The sequence below is a fragment of the Lepisma saccharinum genome, chromosome 16 (genome assembly GCF_977018435.1).
Source record: "Lepisma saccharinum chromosome 16, izLepSacc3.1, whole genome shotgun sequence".
NCBI lineage: Eukaryota > Metazoa > Arthropoda > Insecta > Zygentoma > Lepismatidae > Lepisma > Lepisma saccharinum.
The window spans coordinates 7,924,529-7,949,427 of NC_139244.1; the positions used below are offsets into that span (position 1 = coordinate 7,924,529).

General features: G+C 39.9%; 1 protein-coding gene across 1 annotated transcript in view; it reads right to left on the bottom strand.

The window, feature by feature from the left end:
- Positions 1-17,443: 17,443 nt before the first annotated feature.
- The window catches only part of LOC146000236 (3'(2'),5'-bisphosphate nucleotidase 1), a 33,137-nt gene continuing 25,681 nt past the window's right edge, over positions 17,444-24,899 (bottom strand). Inside the window, exon 6 of the mRNA XM_083137655.1 lies at positions 17,444-24,179. Coding sequence (XP_082993781.1) covers positions 23,922-24,179 — 258 coding nt within the window. The 3' untranslated portion in view covers positions 17,444-23,921. The remainder of the gene's footprint in view (positions 24,180-24,899) is intronic.

Here is a 24,899-nt window from a genome sequence, read left to right on the forward strand (position 1 = left end):
ATGGGGGGGCAAACATTGAGGTAAAAGTAAGCAAGACCAGTAGAATCTAAGAGTAGCAGGACAAAAGGATACTCCAGATGGAATTAGTTTTCACGTCTTTCTTGCATTATTTCTTCCAAACGGCCAAGAGCACCTGCAGGGGGAAATTTCCCCCTGGACATCAAATTTTATACAAATAAAAACACATTTCGTAAAATTTTCTTGCTCGCTTGGCTCGCAGTGTATACTTTTCTTGCAGTCTTGTCAAGTTTAGAGCTCTAGCTAGGGGGCGGCAGCAGTTGGCCCTGGGCTCCGAACGATCTAAATAAAAAAATGTAAAAGAGAATGCCATAACGTCTCATGAATTATCTTACACCATATTAAATCAATACTGTTTTCCAGTTTGCAAAACTTTGGATCTAAAAATTTTCTTGTTCGCTTCGCTCGCAATTGTAATGCATTGTAAATTGCCAGCGAGAGAAGTTATAACTACTAAGTACTTCAGACTTTTGCTGCTAACCAGTTGTGTTTTAAATGCATCAGCACAATTGTTTGGAGGAAAAGGAGTGCGGCACCTTTCAGAGAAAAATTTATTTACTCGTTATGGTTCCTCTATGTCGCTGCATTATATATATATATATATATATATATATATATACATACATATAATATATACCATATATATATATATATATATATATATATATATATATATATATATATATATATATATATATATATATATAAAAGCAAGGAGGGCTAAATAAAAATCAAAGAAGGAGAAAGGAAACACTCACCAGACAGGGGAAAAATTATAATTTTCGCAGTCTATCGATATATATATATAAAAGTATATGTATGTATGTATGTATATACATATAACCACCAATGAAATGAAACTAAAACAGTGAGATACAATAAGGTTTTTCTTTCCCGACTGAACTTTCATCGAGGATTTTGCCCCCACCCCCTAATCAGAGGGTCTGCGCATGCCTATGTAAGATACGTATATATATATACCGTGACAATCAGTCAACTGGTACTGCACGGAGTAAACATACGCAAAGGAGTTTAGCTGGAGAAACGAAATATATTCCGTGTAAACACACATAAAAGTAGCAGAGTTTGAACAAATGAAAGATGCAATTACTCTGTAATAAGATACCAGGAACAATGGGTTCCTCATATCAAAACACTCAGCCAACATCCCTGAGCAACCTGTGAATGTTTGTCGGTAGAGCTCGGTTCCGCCCTTCGATCTGAAGTTTATTCCCCTTGAAATCCCCTTGTGATGTGTTTGTTCGTTTGAATTTAGGGTAATTCGAACGTGTTCGTATCCCCTTGGAGTTTAATTAGAAAGAGTACACTGTATATATCGAGTCCCATCACCGCTGTTTTTTGGCTTTCGAGGCCGGAGCCCGCTACTTTTTCTTTTGAAGTAGCTCCCTCACAATGATGGAACAACACCGAAATTTTATAGCTGCCACCGGGATTAAGAACCATTGATCGGTGCACCAAAGGCTAGAGAGCTAACATTTGGCTAAGCGGGAACCATACATTCATTTTTCTATGTTCATAAAACAGAAATAGTAGCCTGAAGGAGAAAATACAAGTTTCGTGTTGTACAGTGGGATGCATAATTATGTAAAAAGCAAAATGTCCATTGACATGTTTACTCGGTTTGTTTGTGTAAGAGATTCAAGAATTGAATCAAAAAACCAAACAAACTGCGACAACCTCCTCTGCACCAACACACGTAAACTCACATTCCTTAAAAACGCATAGGATAGAAGAGAGAAATTAATGAAAGTAGTTATGGATAACTTGCCGAGCAATACTTGTGCACCCCCCTGTACATATGATGATATGAATTTCCCAAATAATTGTCTATTAATGCAGGGCTGGCCTTAAGGAACTTAAATTCTGCTGAAGTGAAACGACGAACTACGCATATCGCTTGTACCTTGTGGCTCTCGTTTATCGCACAACGCGCTACCAACTTCGTGTTCTGACGTCAGACGCAAAATCCCTGTTATTATGTTAGGTCTGTTAGGTTTGGTTCTCTTAGCATAAATACACTGCAAATGTATTTTTATGTTAAGAGAACTAAACCTAACAAGCCTAACCTAACAACATTGGCATTTAGCCTAACAATGAAATCACTGTTTCAATGGTGACGTCAGAACGCAATGTTGGTTGAGTCTTGTGCGATAAGGGAGACCTGTCGCTTGTGTGTCACTTGGGTACATACCAGGGTCATGGGCGTCCGGAAGGGGGGGCAAGGGGGGCCGTGCCCCCCCCTGGAAAATGAAAGTCAACCAAAAAATATGTATTTCACACATTTAATTTCATTTTAGCCACAATAATTTGTGTTAATTATTGCATGAACACCATAAATTCATATTTAAGCAATGTTTTTTAGGGAACAACACTATTTTTGGGGAAATTTTGCCTTCGTTTGCCCCCCCTGGAAAAAATTACCTTCCTTGCCCCTCCCTGGAAAAAATCCTGCGGACGTCCATGACCAGGGTACATACACTACAAGGCGCTGTAACTTGGGACTCGGTCTGCTGGTTGCGCATGCGTAGTGAATGCCTTTTTACAGACTGGAGGGATCTGTGTCGTTTGACATGGCCATAACTGCGTGAACATTCCTATGCAGTGGCGCAACCACGGGGGGTGGGGCAAACATTGACGGCCAAGGGCACATGCAGCTGCAATTTTATGCAAATAAAAATACATTTTGTAAAATGTTGTTGCTCGCTTCCCTCGCAATACCTGTTTTTCTCATGTCTCATCAAGTTCTGAGCCGTAGCTAGCAGTGACGTACGGTGATGTCGACACTTGGGGTAGCAATCAGTGGCGTGCCCAAGCGAGGTTGGTGTGGGTCATAATCCCCCTCCCCCCTTTAGGGCCCAGGATTCCTAAAAATAGAACGTCAAAGAAAGGATTGCATTATTGTAATGCTTAATGATGAATAAACATATTGATATTGATATTGATATTGATATTGATATTGAAAAGAAGCACACGTTAATCCCACCCACTTTCGAAAATCCAAAACACGTTGATTTGACTATTAAGCCAGAGATCCCGGATTCGAAACCCGACCTGGGTATGGGTGTTATTTGTGTTTGTCCCTTCATCACAATTTTATCGTATCATCTTGACGATTAGCCAAAAGTGTAGGAAAAGCGAAGTAAAACAAACCAAATCAAACAATCAATCAATGATTTGATTTGATTTATGCTACTTAGCGTCGCTGACACATTTGGCTAATCGCGAAGATGATACAATACATTTAATGAAGAGACAAACACAAATAACGCCCATGCCGAGGTCGGTGTTCGAACCTGAAAACTCCTGGTGTGATAACCACTCCCCCGCGGTTGGTTGATTTGGTGTTTAAGTCCACTTTATGTACATAAAAGCTAATCGGGACTGGACCTACAGTTTAAAGTGGGATACGAACCACTATGTGCCTCCACCGGGTACCGATCCGGGGCCACTTTCACTCCTCCGCGGAGGTCGGCCGACAACAAAGATGAGTGGAAAGCTCTAACTATTCGGATACGTGGGTGTCGGTAAAGCAAACTGCGTATTTACTCAGTGGTACGTAAATTTCAATTGGATTTTTGAAACACCATATTTGTATATGATTAACGTTTTTCCAAAAAAATTGCATTGCTTGATTTCCTTAATTTCTCCATCTCACGATCTCCTTACTGAAGGATCCGGGCTCGACCCCTGGCCTGTGCATGAGTGTTCCTTTGTAACCACTCTTCATCCGTTTAATTTAATCAACGTTCATCGTCATGGCAGAATTTAGGTAAAGTGATGGAAAAGCAACGCTAAACAAAGGGGGGAAAATACAACTAATTTCCTCCCAGTGCATCTGCAGGGCACTGTGAAATCAGGAGTCCAGAGTTCTCTGTTTATGATTGTCCCTCGTGATTTCCATAAGCTCATTAGCTACTTATCGCGATTAAATCTATACAGCTAGATAAAGCGATGAGAGGTGGCAAAAATTCAATATATCATTTGGCTTTTTGAGTTCTGGGATACATTTTTCATTCCATATTATTTCATTACTATTCCCTACAGAGTAAAACACACAGGAACAAGAATTCGCGGTCGTCACGGGTTCGAATCCAAGTCTGAATTGTTCTTTGTGAGGTCCCTTCATAGATTTCATTATATCATCACTCATCCTCATTTTCACGATAACCAAATGTGGCAAAAAGGTGAAGTAAAATAAACCAAACCAACAACAACAATTAGAACGCGCCTTTTCTTGTCCAAATTAATACATCCGTATTTATGACTGTTTAGCTTACCCATTTTTTATTGGATGTCAAATTATTAGCATATTTAAATAAAACACTACTAAAACGAGAGCGAGAGAGAGCGTGAGCAAATATTTGTTATTTAATCATTATATATTCCATATTTGAAAAAAGAGAAAAGAAACCATAACATTTTTGTCTGCACATAATACAAGTAAAACTACATCCCATATCATACATACATATTGTACAACGTTTAAAAGGTTGAGTAAATACAGAGAACATAAGTACTGCAGAAAATTTTCCCCTGAGTTCTTTAGAGGATTTACAAAGGAATCGAAGGGAAACCAATCCCCTATCTGTCCTATAGGAGATAGACCACGGGCTTGCAACCATTGGGGCGGGGGGCGAGGGGACAAGGGAGATACAGGCAGAAATCTTCCCTTCCTCTTCGGGCGGTTGTCTATACCTGAATCTGGTAAGGCGGAGGAAGAGCCAGCTAGGGTATCCAGCCTTGCCAGCTGCTCACATCGAGGGACGAGAAGCGCGTGTAAAGAAGTGTTGCATATGAACTGCAGTGGCGTAGCGTTATAGTACGCCCGTACGCCCGGCGTTCCCCAATTTAAAATTTAAAAAATGCGTAAATGCTGTAAATATAAAGTAAATCTTGACTAATTTCATATATGTCTGACCTTCATGGCATTATAATAGCTATTTTTTGCGATCCGCTTGCAACGCTCCACTAACAACACTCGTTGTAGCATTTTTTTTCAATGCCTTTCCTGGCCGGACGCTGAGCAGGTTTGGCGTACAGGACCCTATATTCCTTGCTGCCTTTCTGGAGGGAAAGCTTGGATTTCTAAAGCACGCGCCCAAATGCTCTCTCTTACGCCCGCGTATGGAGCAGAGGGTTACGTGATTGGTTCACGTGACCCTTCCTGCCTTCTGAAGCAGACGACAGCGGTAAAATTTCTACCCGGTTCTCCGCGCTTGTGCCACTCGTGCTATGTGTTGCTACAATACGCAATATTGACTGACGTAACTTTACCAAACTGAAATATAGCACTTCTTAATGGTCACTGTATTGTATAATTTATCGCACGAACAGCGATGTGCATTAAAAACTAAAAGATCAACACAGTTCTTGTCAAATAAGTTGGTGAAGTCCTCGTGGTAGAAGTTCAGCCTGTGGCTGCTCTACCACTTAATAAAAAAAAATAATAGTTTTGCGGGTTATTATTTTTTCGTTATTATGTAACTGCTTAATATTTTGTCAATGGAAATGTTTAGCATTCATTTGAAAACTCTTAACATCGAATGGTCTCTGGACAAATTTATTTTAAAATGTTTATCAACATTCTCAAGACGTAATAAACAGTGGTCTGAATTACTAATCGGCACTGTTACGTTAATAGAGTGTACGATAGTTGGATCATCCGCCCACCTCCGTGTCAGAGTGTTTTGCACAGCGCGCCAAGACGACAGAGGCCCCTGATTCGAATCCCGGGGTGAGCACGGGTGTTCTTTGTGAGTGTCCCTTCATCAATATCATCACTCATATTCATATTCGCGATTAAAAAAGCGACGTTAAATAAACCAAATCAATCAGTAGTTGGATCATCCACAACAATGACGTCTACTGTTGTGCAGAGGCGCTTGTGATTCAGGTAGGTTTTATAATGATTTGCGTCATGCCGAAAGGTATAAAACACCAGAGTTCAAAACATTTGTTGCATAGTGAGGCATCTCATTTTCTAGCTAAAAACTGCATGGATGATGATGTTTTTTTGAAAACCCAGCTGACTTCAGGCAAATAAACAACACCTGTGGCGACTAATTCCATATGTAAATTATTAAGCAGAAAAGGGCCGACCCTTCCTTCAGACTTGGCGTTCCCACCCAAAATGCCCATGCTACGCCACTGATGAACTGAGGCTTCAAGACAATAAATATTGTGATTTGAAAATAATAGAGACGTGAGATTGATAGATCTATCTCTGCTAGACTAGCTACTCCTCAGTGCACGTCACTGGTAGCTAGGGAGCGGTGGGATTCGGCCCTGGACGCCGAACAATCTAAATGAAAAAAGTTGTGAAAGAGATTTGTGCCCTATTAAATCAAAATGAATAAACTTGGAATACTTAGGCTACACAATTTAGGGTTAACGTGGTGTTGCATATGTCTTTTCTTATTTTCTGTCGTTCCTTGTTGCATATGTGTAAAACATATATTGTACATGAAAGTTATACCAGGCGGTTATAATTAAAGTGACGGTGTTCAGAGTGGTACAGCACGGGCTGTAATGAGAGTAGCAGTCTGAAACTTCGTAGATATGCTAATGAAGCAATGCGCTCGCGAATTATGCCAAAAAAAAATAGTTCCAATTCTCGCCACCAGGGTAAAAAACGGCGCTGTAAGCAGTCAAAACGTGGAATTTTCCATAACTCTGACGTCAAAGTCGGTGAAATTGCCTAACCATTGTGTGAGCTCCCTGGTTGTTGTTGGTGACGCTTGTTGCTTTTTCCTTTAGTAATGTTCATGTAATTCGAATAGTGAAATTGTAGCGATATTTTATTACAAAGAGTATTGTTTTCTGCGATTTATAGTGTTTTTCCTGTAACTATACCAAGTTTTGACTGCAAACAGCGCCATTTTTTTACCCTGGTGGCGAGAATTGGAACTATTTTTTTTTTGGCATAATTCGCGAGCGCATTGCTTCATTAGCATATCTACGAAGTTTCAGACTGCTACTCTCATTACAGCTGTACCACTCTGAACACCGTCACTTTAATTATAACCACCTGATACATATTATATTTAGAAAAATAATTATATTCGGATTGCATTTATCATGCATTTTCTGCCATTGAAAAGTACAGTTTTTGGGTTTGTTTTCCATTAATGTGAAATTGAACGTGTTGAAAGAAATATTTCAAATCGTTTGTTACAAACAAGCTTTAACTTCGACTTCTACCCCCTCTTTGCGTAATAACGTCTTTGATACTACTGCTACTACTTCTACTACTACTAATAATGATGTTGTTCTTCATTATTATTATTATTATTATTATCATTATCACTATTATTATTATTATTATTATTATTGGTACTTTTATCCTGGTACTTGCCCCCCCCCCAGACAAAAATTCGTGGTTGCGCCTCTGATCCTGTGTCGCCTTTGATCTGAAAGCTGCCTTAGAGATTCGTGTCGGTCGTTAAGTAGAGCAGTGGTTTCCAACTTCAAAAGGTCCGAGGGCCAAAATTATATCCAGCAGTTGATAGGCGGGCCGCATTTTTTTTGAGGAGGGGGGGGGATTAAAAATTACAAAAATTGTAAGTACTGAACTGAAAATGTAGTACTTTCGCATGACCTAAATTTCTAAAATGAGGCAATAAAACAATGGAATTACAAATCAAAATTGTATAATTACAATTTATTTCACAAAACCCAATACTTATTGATGAATTGAAAGAAATTAAAGACACACCATACAAATAAGAATCCTTCATAGTAAGTGTTCAATGTGAAAATTGAGCCCGATCTGCTTCTTTTATTAAAGTTGTATTTCTGCTTCTGTAGCGATTCTTGATGAACTTCATTGAAGAAAAAGCACTTTCACACGTGCATGTGCTGCCGAACATCGATGTCATTCTTTGTCCAAAACTACGAAGGTTTGGAAAGCGTTCTTTTGAAAGGTATTTGAAAAACTCTGGCCCCTTTTCTTGCCTAGTTTGAAGGAACACATCGCCTTGCAAATCACGCAATTCAAGTTGGAGAGAAGCTATTTTAATTTTCAATCTTACGTTTTTTGGAGATATTGCTCATTTCGATATTTGCACAAATTTTAACAATCAGTCTCAGTACAATCCGAGTTGGAACACTGGAAATGTCTTGTACTTCGTGCGTAGTAAAACAGATCTCTATAGCGCACTCTGCATGGTGCCCTATAGCCTACCCATCGCCACGGGCGTAGATTGAATTTTGTTAGTTTGTTTGAGTTGGTGTTTTAATTCCACTTTATGCACAGCAAGGCTAATCGGGACTGGACCTACAGTTTAAAGTGGACTCAGAACCACAATGTGCCTCCCCCGGGTATCGAACCTGGGAGCGTGGAATGAATTGTTTATTCAATTTGTTAAAAAATGAAATTTGGGAAGTTTATCAGCGACGGCTCCAGATATAAATCAGTGCAGTGGCGTGCTCAGGATCGATGGAGGGGGCTACGCACACTTTTTTTAGTAGAACACCCTCGATTTGCCATATTTTCCTGCTAGGAATACTGGACCAAAGGGGGGTTATGATCTCCCCCTTTGGGACCCATTGAAGGGAGGTTATGGGGACAGAACACTTTTTTATTTCATTTTGCTGTTCATAGTTGCACTAAAAATATTTTTTCATAAATTGAACACCCCCTTCCCACCATACACACGTCAAATAATCCATAGCTGAACACATGGGAGGACGTATTCCGCGAGAGATGGGGAAGCACGGCTTTAAGAGTCTCCCTTATCGCACAACGCTATAGCAACCTTGCGTTCTGACGTCACCGTGGAATGCTTTCATTGACGCTAAATGTCTAAGTTAGGTTAGGCGTATTGGGTTTAGTTCTGTGTATTTATGATAAGGGAACCAAACCTAACAGAATTAATGTAAAATTTCCTCGACGTCAGTTCACAAAGATATACTGTAGTGTAATAAAGGAGACCCCGGTTTTGCAGACGGGTCTCACTTTTCGCACCATAAAAAGCACCGCCCCTACCTTCGACTTGTGACATCACGAAAATTTCATTGTGTTCATGTTAGGTGATCGTGACGTCAGAACACGGACGGGCGGAGCTTGTGTTAGTTTCGGTTTTGCGGCCGCGGTATTCCCCGCTATTCCGGACAGCGTTGACGTGCATGAAAAGGAGAAAAGCGCGGTGTCCGGAACGAACGAGTCGCGTCGTGTTCGACGGACGGCGGGTAGTCGATAGAGTACATTTCTAATCTATGACAGAGGCCGTGTGAGCAGAGGAACTCAACAGAGTAGCTCTGTGGCGGAGTTGGATGGGACTGACTGATTTTGATGGCACTCTCGCAGAACTTTTTCCAGTGAGGGCCAAGCAAAGCATTTTTTCCAAAAAAGATGCTACCCTCTTGAAACTCCTTTGAAATTCTGTCGTTCCCAAGAGAGTTACGAAGATTACATAATATTGTGTAACGAAATCCCATTCAAATGTTGCTATTTTTTTATTACATATATATCACTGGCGTACGCAGGATTTCTTTTCGGAGGGCGACGAGGGACGGACTATAAAATATTTCAAATACCATTTTTAACCTTAGTGTTGAAGGTTGTTCAAAGACAAAAAATATATACAGGGTGTTTCTAAAGGTCGTTTACAACGCTTGGGAGGTGATTCCTCACACGAAAACAAGCAAAAAGTCTAAGTTCCATTTTTACGACTGAGGCTTCATTTCCGAGATAGGAGCCTCGCAAAAGGTGACAAAGTGATCGTCACACCTAACTGGGACGAATACTATCACATATAGATAGGCGGTTCCAAGGGAATCATAAAGGAATCGTATGTGCTCAGTCCGGAAGTCACTATGAAAAGTTCACTGCACGCATGCGCAATGGAGTCCTCAAGGGAATTGGGGATTTCCAGCAAGAACAATGCATGGAAAAGGTATGTAACGCAGCAAGAAGGACCGTGACAATGAGAAATGCGTTAAAGACAACACATCCCGACCTCAAACATCAAAACATGAGCACCGAACACAAAATTCGAAAAGTTGAGCACGGTTGCATACCCCAGTTAGACGCGAGGAATGAACGAATCATGTCATGTGGCATACGAGACACACATTACTCCACCAGGAGGAGGGAAAGAAAAACACAATATCAGAAGGTTGCGACAACGTGTATTTTTACACGCGACAACTACGTAATACCGCCCCCCCCACACACACACAACAAACAACAAATGCTACAATGTCTTATGCACAGACAGTCCGTGTCACTGTACACAAACTGAAGATGTTACTTTCACCACGCAAAGGGGGTGGGGAGCAATACCAAAAGTGTTCGCACGCGATCATTGTGACGTAAAAGAGACCAGGTTTGGAAGCGCTGCACAGGCAAGTCTGGCTCTCGTAGTCTACGTTTGACCTTCATGACTGCTATTCCCGCGAGAGGAGCTCAAAGGGTTGGTTCTCCCCGGCAGTCGTTCCAGTCGTGTTGCAGGTGCTGGGATATGATCAGCAGTTCCCTCTAGGTTGTCATACGCATTGAAGAGTACTAGTATGTTGTATTGAAAGAAGTTGACGTGGTGGAGTGGAGAAGTCAAGTATCGCAACAATTGGTCTGTGATGTTCGTACGGTGATACGGCCAATTTGTGCAGTGTGCCAGTGTTAAACAAAAACAATACTTTGCAGTTCCAGCTCCCTATTACACAGATGGCTGCGTATACGACCCAGCAGCTTGCAGACATGCATCTCATTTTTGGGGAGGCACGTGGTAATAGCCGCGAGGCAAGGCGTCTTTATGGAGAACACTTTCCACATAGACGTTTACCGTCTCACACCTTCTTTCAGGTAGTGGACAGTCGACTGCGTGAAACAGGGTCAGTGTTACCACCGCGGCAAGAAGTTGGAAGACCCCGAAGTGTACGCACACATCAGCTTGCAGAAGATGTGTTAACAGCGGTCGCAGAACATCCTGGCACCAGTACGCGAGTGCTCGCTCGGGCACGAAACACGTCTCATGTGAATGTTTGGCGAGTGTTGTCAGAGGAAGGAATGCACCCTTTTAAACTGCAGAAAGTACAAGAACTGTTACCTCGTGACTTTCGCCCTCGTATGGAGTTTTGCCAATGGTTGTTGCATCAGCTGGACACAAACCGGGGCAAACGTATTGTGGACAGATGAAGCCATTTTCGCCAGGATGGATGTCTTCAATAGTAGAAACAGTCATGTATGGGACTTTGACAACCCACATGCACTTTTTGTGGCCCATCACCAGCACAGGTTTTCAGTGAATGTGTGGTGCGGGATAGTACATGATCATTTAATTGGACCATACATTCTCCCTGTTCGCCTGAATGGTCGCACGTATCATGCATTTCTTAGTGAGGTTCTGCCTGAACTGTTGGATACCGTACCTTTGGCACAGCGGCAAGAAATGTGGTACCAACACGATAGTGCACCAGCTCATTTCGATTGTAATGTACGACATTTCCTGCATGACGTGTTTCGCAATAGGTTCATTGGTAGGGATGAGCCTGTGCCTTGGCCACCGAGGTCGCCCTCTCGATTTTTTCTTCTGGGGAGAAATGAAAACCCTCGTATACGACACACCTGTCACATCAGCTGAGGACCTCGTTGCTCGCATCAACGTCGCCGCCGCGACGGTAGCAGATACACCAGGCTTGTTTGCTCGTACTCAACAATCCTTGATTCGTCGCTGTCATCTCTGCGTAGAAGTAAACGGCAGACATTTTGAAAACCGTCTGTGATTATTGCCCTCGGCAAATCTCAGTGAGAACACTCTTGGTATTGCTCCCCACCCCCTTTGTGTGGTGAAAGTGACATCTTCAGTTGGTGTACAGTGACACGGACTGTCTGTGCGTAAGATATTGTAGCATTTGTTGTTTGTTGTGTGTGTGGGGGGGGGGGGGATATTACGTAGTTGTCGCGTGTAAAAATACACGTTGTCGCAATCATCTGATATTGTGTTTTTCTTTCCCTCCTCCTGGTGGAGTAATGTGTCTCTCCTATGCCACATGACATGATTCGTTCATTCCTCGCGTCTAACTGGGGTATGCAACCGTGCTCAACTTTTCGGATTTTGTGTTCGGTGCTCATGTTTTGATATTTGAGGTCGGGATGTGTTGTCTTTAACGCATTTCTCATTGTCACGGTCCTTCTTGCTGCGTTACATACCTTTTCCACGTATTGTTCTTGCTGGAAATCCCCAATTCCTTTCAGGACTTCATTGCGCATGCGTGCAGTGAACTTTTCATAGTGACTTCCGGACTGAGCACATACGATTCCTTTATGATTCCCTTGGAACCGCCTATCTATATGTGATAGTATTCGTCCCAGTTAGGTGTGACGATCACTTTGTCACCTTTTGCGAGGCTCCTATCTCGGAAACGAAGCCTCAGTCGTAAAAATGGAACTTTGACTTTTTGCTTGTTTTCGTGTGAGGAATCACCTCCCAAGCGTTGTAAATGACCTTTAGAAACACCCTGTATAATTGGGAGTCATTTTAAGGCTGCCTTGTAATCAAGGGGTCCCGGGTTCGATACCCGGTGGAGGCTCATAGTGGTTCGGATCCCACTTTAAACTGTAGGTCCAGTCCCGATTAGCCTTACTGTGCATAAAGTGGACTTAAAACAAAAAAAACAATCTATCATTTTAAGGCTGGGTTTCTGTTACCACTCTGGTTTCTCAGAGTTATTTGCCGTATTCATTATCTCAAAATTTCGGGAAGGGTCGTAGTCCCATCAGCCCCCCCCCCCCTCAGCCTCTGTGTAGGCCATTGATATATATTATTCCCCTTGCAGTTCGTTAAAAATACCTACGTATGGCCAGTGGTGAATTAAACTTTTGCTTTGGGGAACTGCATTTGATTTATCATCACACTTCCAAGTTTATCCGAACTCTCCCTCTAAAATGTTTCACAAATGTGCAATTCATGGTTGTTTGGGCGTTAAATAGGCCTTCAGACAACCATAAAATCGACCCCCCTCCCCTTACAGATGGAAAATTCTGGATAAACTGCTGGTACAGGGTTGTAGTCAGTGGCGTGGCCAAGGGGGGTGTTAGAGGGGGTTATAAGCATTCCCTTTGGCCCAATATTCCTAAAAAAAAAAAGAACGTCAATGGTAGGAAAATCTGACAAAATGAGGGCGGACTACCAAGAAAAAGTATACGTAACATCTCCCTTTCAAAAATCCTGGGCACGGTTGTAGCAGCGCAACGATCAGGCATTTACTTTTTCATTTCAATCTATTCGCGTGTATTCGATGTCCCATCGCTGACTCTTGACTTTTTATATTTAATTGAGTTTGTTCTTAAGCTCACTTTGTGCAGACGCAGATATAGACTAATCGGGACTGGATGTGCAGTTTAAAGTTGGATCCGAATCACTATGTCTTCACCCACCGGGTATCGAATTCGTCGGGACCCCTTGATTACAAGGCGACGACGTTACCACTACGCCATCGGGGAGTCCCCTTCTAAAATTCATTATTCCATTCTTAAAGACAAGAAATCTAGATTTATAAGAAATTTAGCTGTTTCCATGGAACTCATATTTAAATTCCTGTAAATTAAATTCCACTTTTATACATAAACTACCGAAAATAGTTCAACTTTTTTCTGTGTTTGACCTTGAAATGATGAAACCAGAATCAGAATCCGGTCATCGGGAGATGCGGCGATGACTTAGCAAAATAATAAAAATACTGCATTTTAAATTTTAGAGAGGTAAAAAATAAGTCAGAATATTTTCATATTTGTGCGAAATAAGCCATGCGACACCATGAAACAGCTAGAAATACGCAAGGGATTCGCTAAGTTTAGCACATTGGAATGAGAGACCAATACTATTCCCCGTGGCCAACACTCGCGCTGTTTCCTATTGAAGGCAATGGTGTTCGCCGGCCCAGGTCATCGCAGAAAATGTGCGAATCTCTACCTGCTCGGAAGACACCCAACGACCGCCTGAAGGTCCGGTCATAAACAGCCTTTTTTTTCAGCCCCCATGTTTACGGCAGGGTTTCGCTGACGTAATCAGGATTAAAACTTTTCCGAGTGCTATTTCCATCATTGTAAAGCATGTAATGCAATGATCTAATACACGTAATAAGTGATGTCGTGAGTGAAACAATTTTTAAATAAATTGAAAAAATCAGACTTTCTTTCAATTATGTTAGACGAACCATCTGATGTTAACAGTAGCTCCCAATTGTCAGGTCTTGAGATCTATGCGTAAGGAGGGTTGTTGTGTTAAGGAATGATTTATTGGCTTGACTGATGCGAGTGCCGATTGAATATCTGACTGGTTATTAGTTCGTGTAAAAATTGTCAATAGAAACTGGAGGATAAATTTATTGCTCAAACTTATGACGGGTCGGCAGTTATGTACGGGCATTAGTAGATTTCCAAAACAGGGTCCAGGACGAGTACCCGAAAGCGTTAGTTGCTACGCTCAAGTATAGATTTAGTGCTGTTCCAGGGAATGAACGAAATACCATGTAATCCACTTTGCCACACAAGAACATTTAAAGAAAACGATCCTATGCTTTTCACAACCCAGGTGGTGTTATAAATGGCACTTAGTTAACACAGTTGAAGAGTACAGGCAGCCAATAATTGACTTTTTTTTTCGTAATATTTGATCTCAACTGTAAGGGACCGGGCAGGTGAGCACAGCGTATGGATTTGTGCACTTTTTGCAATGCTTTCAAACAATATTTTTACTGAAGACATTTTCACCTTTGATGAAAGGATTCTCTCGGCCTATCGACCAAGTGAGTTGTGGAAAAGATTCCAAGTTTTCGAGAGCTGACGTCACTCTCATTAATCAGATTTCTAAATTTTCATCGTATGGAATAGCATAATGTTTTTTGTAGTCGTAAGGTCTATGGTACTGGAGTTAACTTTTAGGTCAAATAGGCAACGAACTTGGCGTTTACTGCGGAGAAATATTATGCCCCCTTCCAGGTTGGAAAGATCGACCCTGACGTTTCACAAGTCTCGGGATGACTATGTAAAAATGTCACGCTTCGCCCCTGACCAGCATTGTTTTTGCCCCTTGTTTTCTGCGGTAGACAGCAAAAACGGTCGCGTTTTGCTCTTCTTTATGCAAAAGGTACCAGTGCTGCCATCTCTTTGGAGTGGATAGAACTAAGAAGGATTCGTGACATGGATGTCCGGAGGATTTTTTCCAGGGAGTGGCAAGGAAGGTATTTTTTTCCAGGGGGGGCAAACAAGTCACATTTCCCCCCAAAAGTGTGTTGTTCCCTAAAAAAAATTGCTTAAATTTGAATTTATGGTGTTCATGCAATAATTAACACATATTATTGTGGCTAAAATAAAATTTTGTGTGTGAAATACATAATTTTTGGTTGACTTTCATTTCCCGGGGGGGGGGGGGGCATGGCCCCCAAATCCGGACGCCCATGATTCGTGAATTATTTATTTTATGTATCTCAGAGTTGCAGAGAAAATACAGAAAATACGCTTCATCCCAGATCCACTCTGCATTTATTTCGTAACCTCTACAGAAAGTTAAGACTAAAAATGGCAATCGAAGGGGGAGGGACTGTACATTCAAAATATTATTGTTTGGAGCCATCGTGTGTATAGCCTGCCTTAGGTTTGCAATAAATATTTGATCCAAATTAGTAAAAGCATTCATGACCAGGCCAGATAATAAATTATTTCAACAATGAACAATAATAACAGCGTTAAACATATCAATATTCACTTTCTTCTTGGAATCCAATCCTTCGAAATAGGTTAAAAGCAGTACATACTTTTGCTATTTATCCACTGAATTCTCTTTAGATTTCTGTCTGTGTACTCTCCCATCCCGATGATGTATCCCAAATTGTCTTTCTCTTCTTAACCTCATCTATAAACCCTTCCACACCTTGTTCTCATCAATATTCACCTGACAAACTGATTTGCATGAAAAGTTCCACTCAACTCGACTCAAAAAATACAACACATCGGTTGGCAACAGTGGTGTCTAAATCACGATGCATTTGCATAAATGGACATATTAGCCACCAAGTTTTATGATTTTTGGACCTTTGCATTTTGTAGGACACCACCAGACCTATACCCAGAGGGAAAGGGGGGGGTGGGGGGAGCAAGACCTTCCTTTAATGTGAACCTACAAAAAAAACTGACAATTTTTTTTAGATGGATTGTTTATGGAGAGGCAGGCTTCAGAAGGATGTAGTCTTCAAGATTTCTTCATTTGATAGTTTATCACCTGATGCAAGGCTACCAGGCATCCTAATTTAGTCCAGCCAGCCATTTTTTTAACTCCCTGTCGCAAGTTTTTTTTCAAACTGCATACAAAATTTAATTTATAAATAATTATTTTCTAAACATATAATTATAATGGCTCTTCAATAGTGCTGGTATAGGACAATTTCTTGTTCATTCTTTTTTATTCAATATCTGCGTTTTTTCAAGAAATGTTATTCTGTTGATGCAACCAACACCTTTTGAAACTATAAGCTAACGTCACATTTGTGATATATATTTACTGGTTTTCCCTTTCATTTTTTAATCAAAAATAGTTTGTTTTATGGATATTTCTTCTCAAAGTTTCCACATACTGATACTGTTGTGCAGTTTCTATATTAGTGTAATGTAACTACTCACAAATTGTCCACCATATAGTCAAAAGTTACCGGACACCCAGTGCTGTTCATTCCAAAGACACCAGACAGGTAACTAATAAGATGTCGAACCTCCCTTCGCTATTTTTACAGGATTTACACTTCGAGGCAGGCTTTCCACTTAAGTTCTGGTATATTGCTGATGGATTTTTTTTCCATTCGTCCCATAGCCTTGTGAATAGTTCAAAGGTGGTTTTCAATCGAGTGGGTCTGGCATGCAACAGATGCTCCAGTTCATCCCAAAGATGTTCTATGGGGTTCCAGTCAGGGATTTTAGCAGACCAGCTAAGCACATCCACCTTATTGTCTTCAAACTACGATGCAATGGACCCTGCTTTATGGACAGGGGCATTATCGTGCTGATAGAGATAAGGGCCCATTCCAAAATGTTGTCACAGTGTGGGCAGCAAGCATGCTATTGTCTAAAATGTCCTAATAAACACCACTGTTCATGTTGCCATTGACCAAAAATAATGGGCCGAGCCCAAACCAGGAAAAACAGCCTCAGACCAAGACACTACCACCATGTTCACTTGGGTGTCCGGTGACTTTTGGCAATGTAGTGTACTTATTATTCCCTAAACCACAATACTTAATCACACTTCTGTAAATCAGCATAGAATCTACATTATCTGCTTACATGAACATTTAGGAATGAATAACTCCTCACCCAAAGCTTAATTTGAACGCTGCCAATCAGTACAGCAGAGCGTTTAAGAAAAAACTTAGCTTAATGAAAAAACTGTAAATTATATAATATTGTTTAATTTGTACAATTTACTTTTCATGGCCTTACGTAACATTTTACTTTTTATCACTGTACAAAATTATACATATCAGTTCCTGTGGACACATTTACAGGATATACAATGTTATACAAATTACAAAGTTACTTTCAATTACATTCACGTACAAATCCCAAATAATTATCTAAGGACATCACTACATATTCTGTGTTTCTCCTCCCCCTATATTATTGGCCAACATAAAAGGCACAACATGTCACATGACAACATAGCAAATCGCCAAAGATTGTCCGATTTGGATTTACTAATTTTCAAGAATTTTCCCATTCCTGTTTAATACAGATTTATTCCATCCAAACAGATATGACACTACAAACTTTTCTTTTTCAGATACCACTTGTACAATAAACTGTTTAGTTTCTCGACTGAAAGTGTAAAGAGTTGTCCATTTATTCGACTAAAGGAAAATTTTAAACTCACTTTCATTCATTAAATATATTTGGAATAGGATAGGGTATGTACCGATATAGCAGATCTATTGACCAATACCAGTTAACATGGTCCCATAGTCCATTTTTCTTATGAGATGTGAAAAACTGCAGAACATAGATTAAGATGAAGTTAAATTCATTAAATGCAACAGATTTTTATAATGTGAAAAATATTAATTCTCACTTCTTTAGGTAATAATGGCGAGAAGGATGAGCAGGTGAAATTTTGAAGAAGCACTCACTAAGCAACACCAGAACCCATGCCAGGATATAAACCGGGAACCTTTCGTGGTGAGATTGCGAGTTAACCTGCTCTAAAATGTGGTATTTGAGTGAAAATTCTGGTAGGAAAACATTATAAAGTTGTAGTGTAATGTATGTATATGTTTTGTATTCATATTTGCCACTTAAACGCACGACCATGAATCTAGGCAGCTGGGCAGAACTGCGATGGTGCCACATGTGGGAAAAGCAAAGCGAGAGCGGGACAAGTGTCTCTGGTTCCCATGCACTGTGTGGTAACGTCAACCGGGTTGTGTTGCCTAGTTCAAGTGTCAGACCTACCTCTCTCTCTCTCTCTCTCTCTCTCTCTCTCTCTCTCTCTCTCAAGAGAAATACAGTTGTCATCCCTAACCTTTTGAGGAAATATTGACAATTTGTATCACATGGCTTACAAAGACCAACTGTACGAGATCTTTCATTCTCTTAAACTTCTGAACACATGGGGTTGTGCTCAGACATGGCAACAGCACTAACTTCTACAAACTGCCTAATTTCATGGCCGTGCATTTAGTGTGTGTAAAAGTACTACTTGGCCTAACTCCATTATGAAAACTTGGAACACATGTGCACCTGACTATACAACGTGGAACCATGTCAAAACAAATTTTAGCAAGATTTTTTTTTTTTGAAAGTGTAGGGATATATAGCTGGAAATAAATTTGAAACTGATGTAAAAATTACATTTTTAGAAATTCACATAGAAATTACATTAAATGCTATAATGGAACAGAACACATATTTGTTTCAATTGTGAACTAGTGTAAAAACATGACATGATACTTACAAACAAAATAATAATGTAGAAGTCAAAATATGGCACATAACACATTAGCTATTTTGTTCAAGATATATGATGCAATAAATTCTTCATATCAGCCAAGTTCCCTTCAGAAACATTTTCTCGCTGCAATTTTCTCTGTACTCTTCATGTAAACTCAAGTACTCCAATGAAAGATAAAATAAATTCAGCTCTCTTATATATATATTCCCTGGAAACTACCTCTACCAAACCTTCCTTCCCTATTCGCCAAAAGTAAGGGAAACCATAATGAACATCTGATTGGCAAGCTGTGGCCAATCAGATGAATATCAAGTCCCAGAGTTGGTATACAGATACTCCGTGTACAACTGTGACAAACTCAGATTTATCTGTGTGTCAATTAAAGTTCTGCAGGGAGAGGACTTCGCTCAAGTGCCAAAACGTTTGCATGGACGACACAAGATAGCGTACGGAATTGAGAGGTTTATCATTCAACTGAATAATGTTTGAACAGGCAAAACAAGCGGTATACTGTACACTCAAAGCCCATTAGTACACTAGAGTACTGCATCGGATAACTTTAGCTCACTCAAACTCGTTCGAATCTCCCACACTTGAACGTACCACGTAGTGGAATGATTGGAAATGTCCTGTATTTCAGATTCTAATAAGCAGCACTGTCAACCTACAACTCATGAAAGGAAATCACTCTATGCAATTACAATTGTAAATCATAATTCCATATATTATTATGCAAGACTCAAATACAGCACATATGAAAGTATGCAATATCTACAGACCGAAACGTAAAATGGATACACATGCTGACAGACCTGCCTCAGCAATTGCAAATATCGTATCACAGTGCAACAAGTACATGCACATCATTGTTCACTTACCGAAAGGATAATCATATTCTGTGAAATAATAAAATGCAGTTATAACATTCAATCAATCATCATTTCAATGTGAAAATAATTGTAGAAACATAAAATGTCAGTCTAGGTAGTTTCAGCCCATAATCATCTATTTCATTTTCACATATCTCGGTAAGATATACAAAACTGCATTTTAACATGGAGATGATGACTATGTTCACTTATTTTTCAATTTCACTTCGTATTTTACTTCACGATCCATATTTGAGGGCCTACTACCATGAACAAATTACAATTATACGTGTACTAATAGTGTTCGAGAATTCGAGTGTATTTCGCTCGTTCGGTCGTTTTTCGCTCAAGCTGAAGAACTATCAATACTGTATGCCATCTAGCACTGCCCGTGCGAACTATTTGCAGCTCGAGCGAAAAACTCACATTGCAGCACTCTAGTACACACGTATAAGAGTAATTTTTCTGTGGTGGTTGGCCCTCAAATATGTATCATGAAGTAAAAGATAGTGAAATTTAAAGTTAATTGGGGTCCGGTATCCCAAAAATGTGGAGCGCTGAAACAAGTATTTACGAATGTACAGCCATTTAAAGTTGAGGTTGATTTGGTGTTTTAAGTCCACTTTATGCACAGTAAGGCTAATCAGGACTGGACCTACAGTTTAAAGTGGGATCCGAACCACTTGTGCTTCCACCAGGTATCGAACCTGGGACCCCTTGATTACAAGGCAACGACGCTACCACTGCACCATCGGGGAGACCATCGTTTGAAATTGAGATATTGTCGTTTGAAATTGTAGAGTCCAAATTTCCCACCGATTCTGGGCTCTGCCCCTGGGGTAATTGACCTACTGCTACCGCGGCCCCACCTTTATCTATAGAGTCCCTTTTAAAGGCATATTAGAAATTAGCCGGAGTCACCTGCCCCCAACACTATTTCTCACTGTTTTCCGCATTGACACATGAAGATACCAAAAATGAAGGCTAAAATTAAACCTAAGTAGGTAACTTACCTCTTTTTACCAAGGCCAGGCACTGAATTGCAGGTCGAAGTTAAATCTGTAAGTCCAAAAATGAAGTAACTCCTACGTTGAAAGTCCTTGTTGTCCTTTCCCCACAGAATACCACCCTCCACATCCTTGCCATCATAAAAATTAGAAGTCGCAAATTATCCCATCCCACAATTCATTTAGAAAATACAACCCTCGCCTTCACGGTCTGCAGTTGCCAAAAAGAAATAATTAATTTCAATTTCTGAAGTTGCATAAATGAAATCCAAAGAAAAAGAAAAAAATCAGACTTGCGCCTGTGACATGAATCCATCATCTGCCATTATAGAAGCTCTGAAAAACCTTTTTGACGTTACGCAAAGAATTTTAATTAAAAAAACAAAACGTAAGTTTTGTAGCATGCATGGGCATCTGGAAGGGGCAGAGGGGCAATGTGGGGCCGTGCCCCCCCCCCCCCCGGAAAATGAAAGTAAACTAAAAATTATATATTTGACACACACAATTTCATTTCAGCCACGATAATATGTGTTAATTAATGAACGAATATGATAAATTCAAATTTAAGCAATGTTTTTTGAGGGAACAACATTATTATAGGGGAAGATGTGACTTTTTGGCCCCACCTGGAAAAAATACCATCCTTGCCCCTCCCTGGAAAAAATCCTGCGGACGCCCATGGTAGCACGTAGATTTAAAAAATTAACTTGCGCGCTATTTGCAAACACTGTTTGTTATGAGGAACTAAATATTTTCACGAAAATATTTGAAATGTGCCTGAAATCGAGGGTGTAGAAAGGGATACTGGAGCCGTTAAGTGAACATAGTCAACATCTCCATGTTAAAATGAAGTCTTAATCTATCTTACAAATACAGCGATATATGAAAATGAAATCGATGATTATGGGCTGAAACAGCCAGTGAGGATATTTTACATATGAAATTACTTTTAGATTTAACTATTTAAATGTATACACTCGAGGGTGGGAGGCACTAATGAGTAAGAGCAAGCGAAAATGGTCCCATGCAGTACTCGAGCATCAATGCATTACTAACTTCGAAGAAATGAGTTTCAGTCCCTACAAGTATGGACTCCATTCACAGTTCTGTGAAATTCTGCAGAGAATTAAATTCTTGTTCTCTCACTTTACGATATCTTTCTAATGTAAATGAACGTGCACATCATTGGAAATCAACATAAGTTCCATTAAGAACTTGTTTTCTTGACAAACATATTTCTAGAAAGAACAATTTCACATTCTGCATATCATTATTATAATGTTGGAGAAAAATATATTATTATTTATGCACATATACCAAACATGCATATGCATGAAATGTTTTTTATTACTGTACGGATGTGCTGCAGTATTCTACATGGCAAAACAGTGTGCAATGATGCAAAAAAAAGTTTTTGAGAGCTACTGGTGTATATAGGACTGTACTGTTAACTCAGCTTACTAATGAAGATCAACTGGAATATGTCTTTAAACTTAGAAATTCCTGTTGTTGCCTTTGATACATGGTCCTTAAACACAAATCTGAATAAAAGAACAATATCATGTGATTACAGAACAGTAGGAATGTGACGAAGATGATTTCCCATGAATAAACTTATCTTTGAAAGTACAATAAAAGGCGTATCATTCATATTTAATACAGTAAATGTTTGTCTTGTTCATCTATAAAGAAAAACTTAAGAATTATTGGTTATTTTTCATGCTTTCAAACCTCTTGGACTTTTTAGTGTTGTGATCAGCACCACCCTCCAACTATTAAAAAAAAAGCAGTCCTTATTGAAGCATGGTAAGAACCCATGGGCTGTAGGTTCGAATCCTGGTTACGACATAAGCATTGCATTTGTTTTCGCACTTGTTTCAGCAATTCATCCTCATTCTCGCAATTAACCTAGAGCTTTAGAAAAAACATCCTATAACAACCAAAAATACAAATAGAAAAAAGCAAGAAATTCAAAGCATTTTGTAACACACAAACATTATTCTATGCTCTGTCACATCACTACAAAACAGCATAACACTTTCATACAGTACACAAGAGATAGCCCACTTATTAAACATACATAGGCCACTAGCTTTTTAATCTTCCAAAATTCAAAAAACTACATGGAAATATGAGTAGTGAGTTGATTCAAATAGAGTTCATGTACAAAGGTACACACAAAAAAGATTAATGTTCAAAGCTATTTTTAGGCAAAAGTGAGGTTTGGATATTGTCATCTTGAATGTATCCAAAAACAAACTTATGTGCAACAATGAATTCTTAAATTTTTTATGAAGCATGAACTGCTGGAAAAAGATAAAAAAAGAAATGTCCACCGTGAAACATATATTGCATTGGATACTTCGCAGGAGGTTGTAATTGTACAAAAGAACGCAAGGTAATCCTCACACTTTAACAACTAAAATGCAAGTTATTGTATTTCATTTCTACAATACTCACTGATAATCCCTCTTTGATACCATGATTACACTGACATACAAATATTACAGTCTACGTTGTCTATATGTAGACATAGACTATTGTTGTAAGTCTTGAACCTTTCGTGGTGACGAATGATGAATAAATTCTCTTAGGCTATCGACCAGGTTACTTCTGGAGCAGTTTCAGAGCTTTCAAGAGCTAACGTCGCTTTCATCTTTAGGGCAGAAGTGAGAGTGACGTTAGCTCTAGAAAGCTCGGAAACTGCTCCAGAATTGATGACCCAAGAGAATTTATTAATCATAAACTATTGTTGGCATGCCCCTGTAGCTGCACATCACTGCTTACAATTTTGTGGGCAAATTTTGAAACATGATATGGTTGACTAGTACTTTCAGAGGACTCACAGAACTTGCCTAGAAGACAAGAAAATCATATCGCTCAATGCAAAAAAACTAGTGGCCCAAACGGATGTATCATAAGTTCAAAATTGTCACAAGAGATACAAAACACCAACACCATACCCAAACCAGCTGGGTAGAAAAAATCAGCTGTAAACAATCACCCAACGATATCCGGTACATTTTGTTCCCATAAAAACGCATATAAAAAAATATCTTCATAGCCGCTGATTAACTTAGAGCTTCCCTCACGTCCTGCGGTATCTTCTCCACGTACCACTTGTGGTCCTCTCCGGTCCCTGTGGCTAGCACGCCCCCTGTGTTTTGGTGCTGCACGTCCTTATTGTAGCAGTACCTGTTCCCGTGGATGTCCGTGAGAATCCCACCCATCGCAGTGAGGATTGCTTCTGGGGCGCACGTGTCCCATTTTTTACACCCTTTGCTCGCAAACACATACGCATGGGCTTTACCTTCCATGAGCAGTAGCACCTACAAGTGCGAAAACAAAACCACAATCTATATCAATCATGCTTCTTCAAAACCACGGTGGCTACAAAAAAGCTAATATGACTAACTTTTACGCAGCCAAAACATGCAAAATATGTAGACCATCGTTGTACTCGGTTGCCGCCAATGTATTCAACAATGAAGTGACTGCATCTTTGAGTTCATCAGCAGTCGCAAAGTGGCATTCATCATGTCATTACCATACACTTCCGTTATTTGCTTAGGAATTTCACTAGCATGAACTTTTCTCGCATTCAGAAACCATCACACTCCACACCTCACACTTGGCAGGATTCTCAATTTTGTTGCATATGTTCAGGGCTCACAGCTCGAATGTTCCTTCTATCTGGAAAGCAATTTGCCACAACTGATGAACTCAAAGACACTGTCACTACATTGTTGATTACACTGGCGGCAACCAAGTACAACGATGGTATCAACGCTCTGGTAAGTGCTTGAATGGGTATGGTGAATATGTACAAAAAGTAGAGTAAGGTATGTAGTTTCTGTACCATAAATTTTTTGCACACATCAGTTGTCATTTGTGTTTTGCATCAAAATGTTCTCTTCTTTTTCTGGATGACCCTCGTATATATATATAAAAAATATTCATAATTGGGAAAAGAGAGACGCGGTAGTATATAAATACGGAGAAACTAGTGAGTACTAGTTTCTCCGTATTTAAAAAAATATTATTGAACA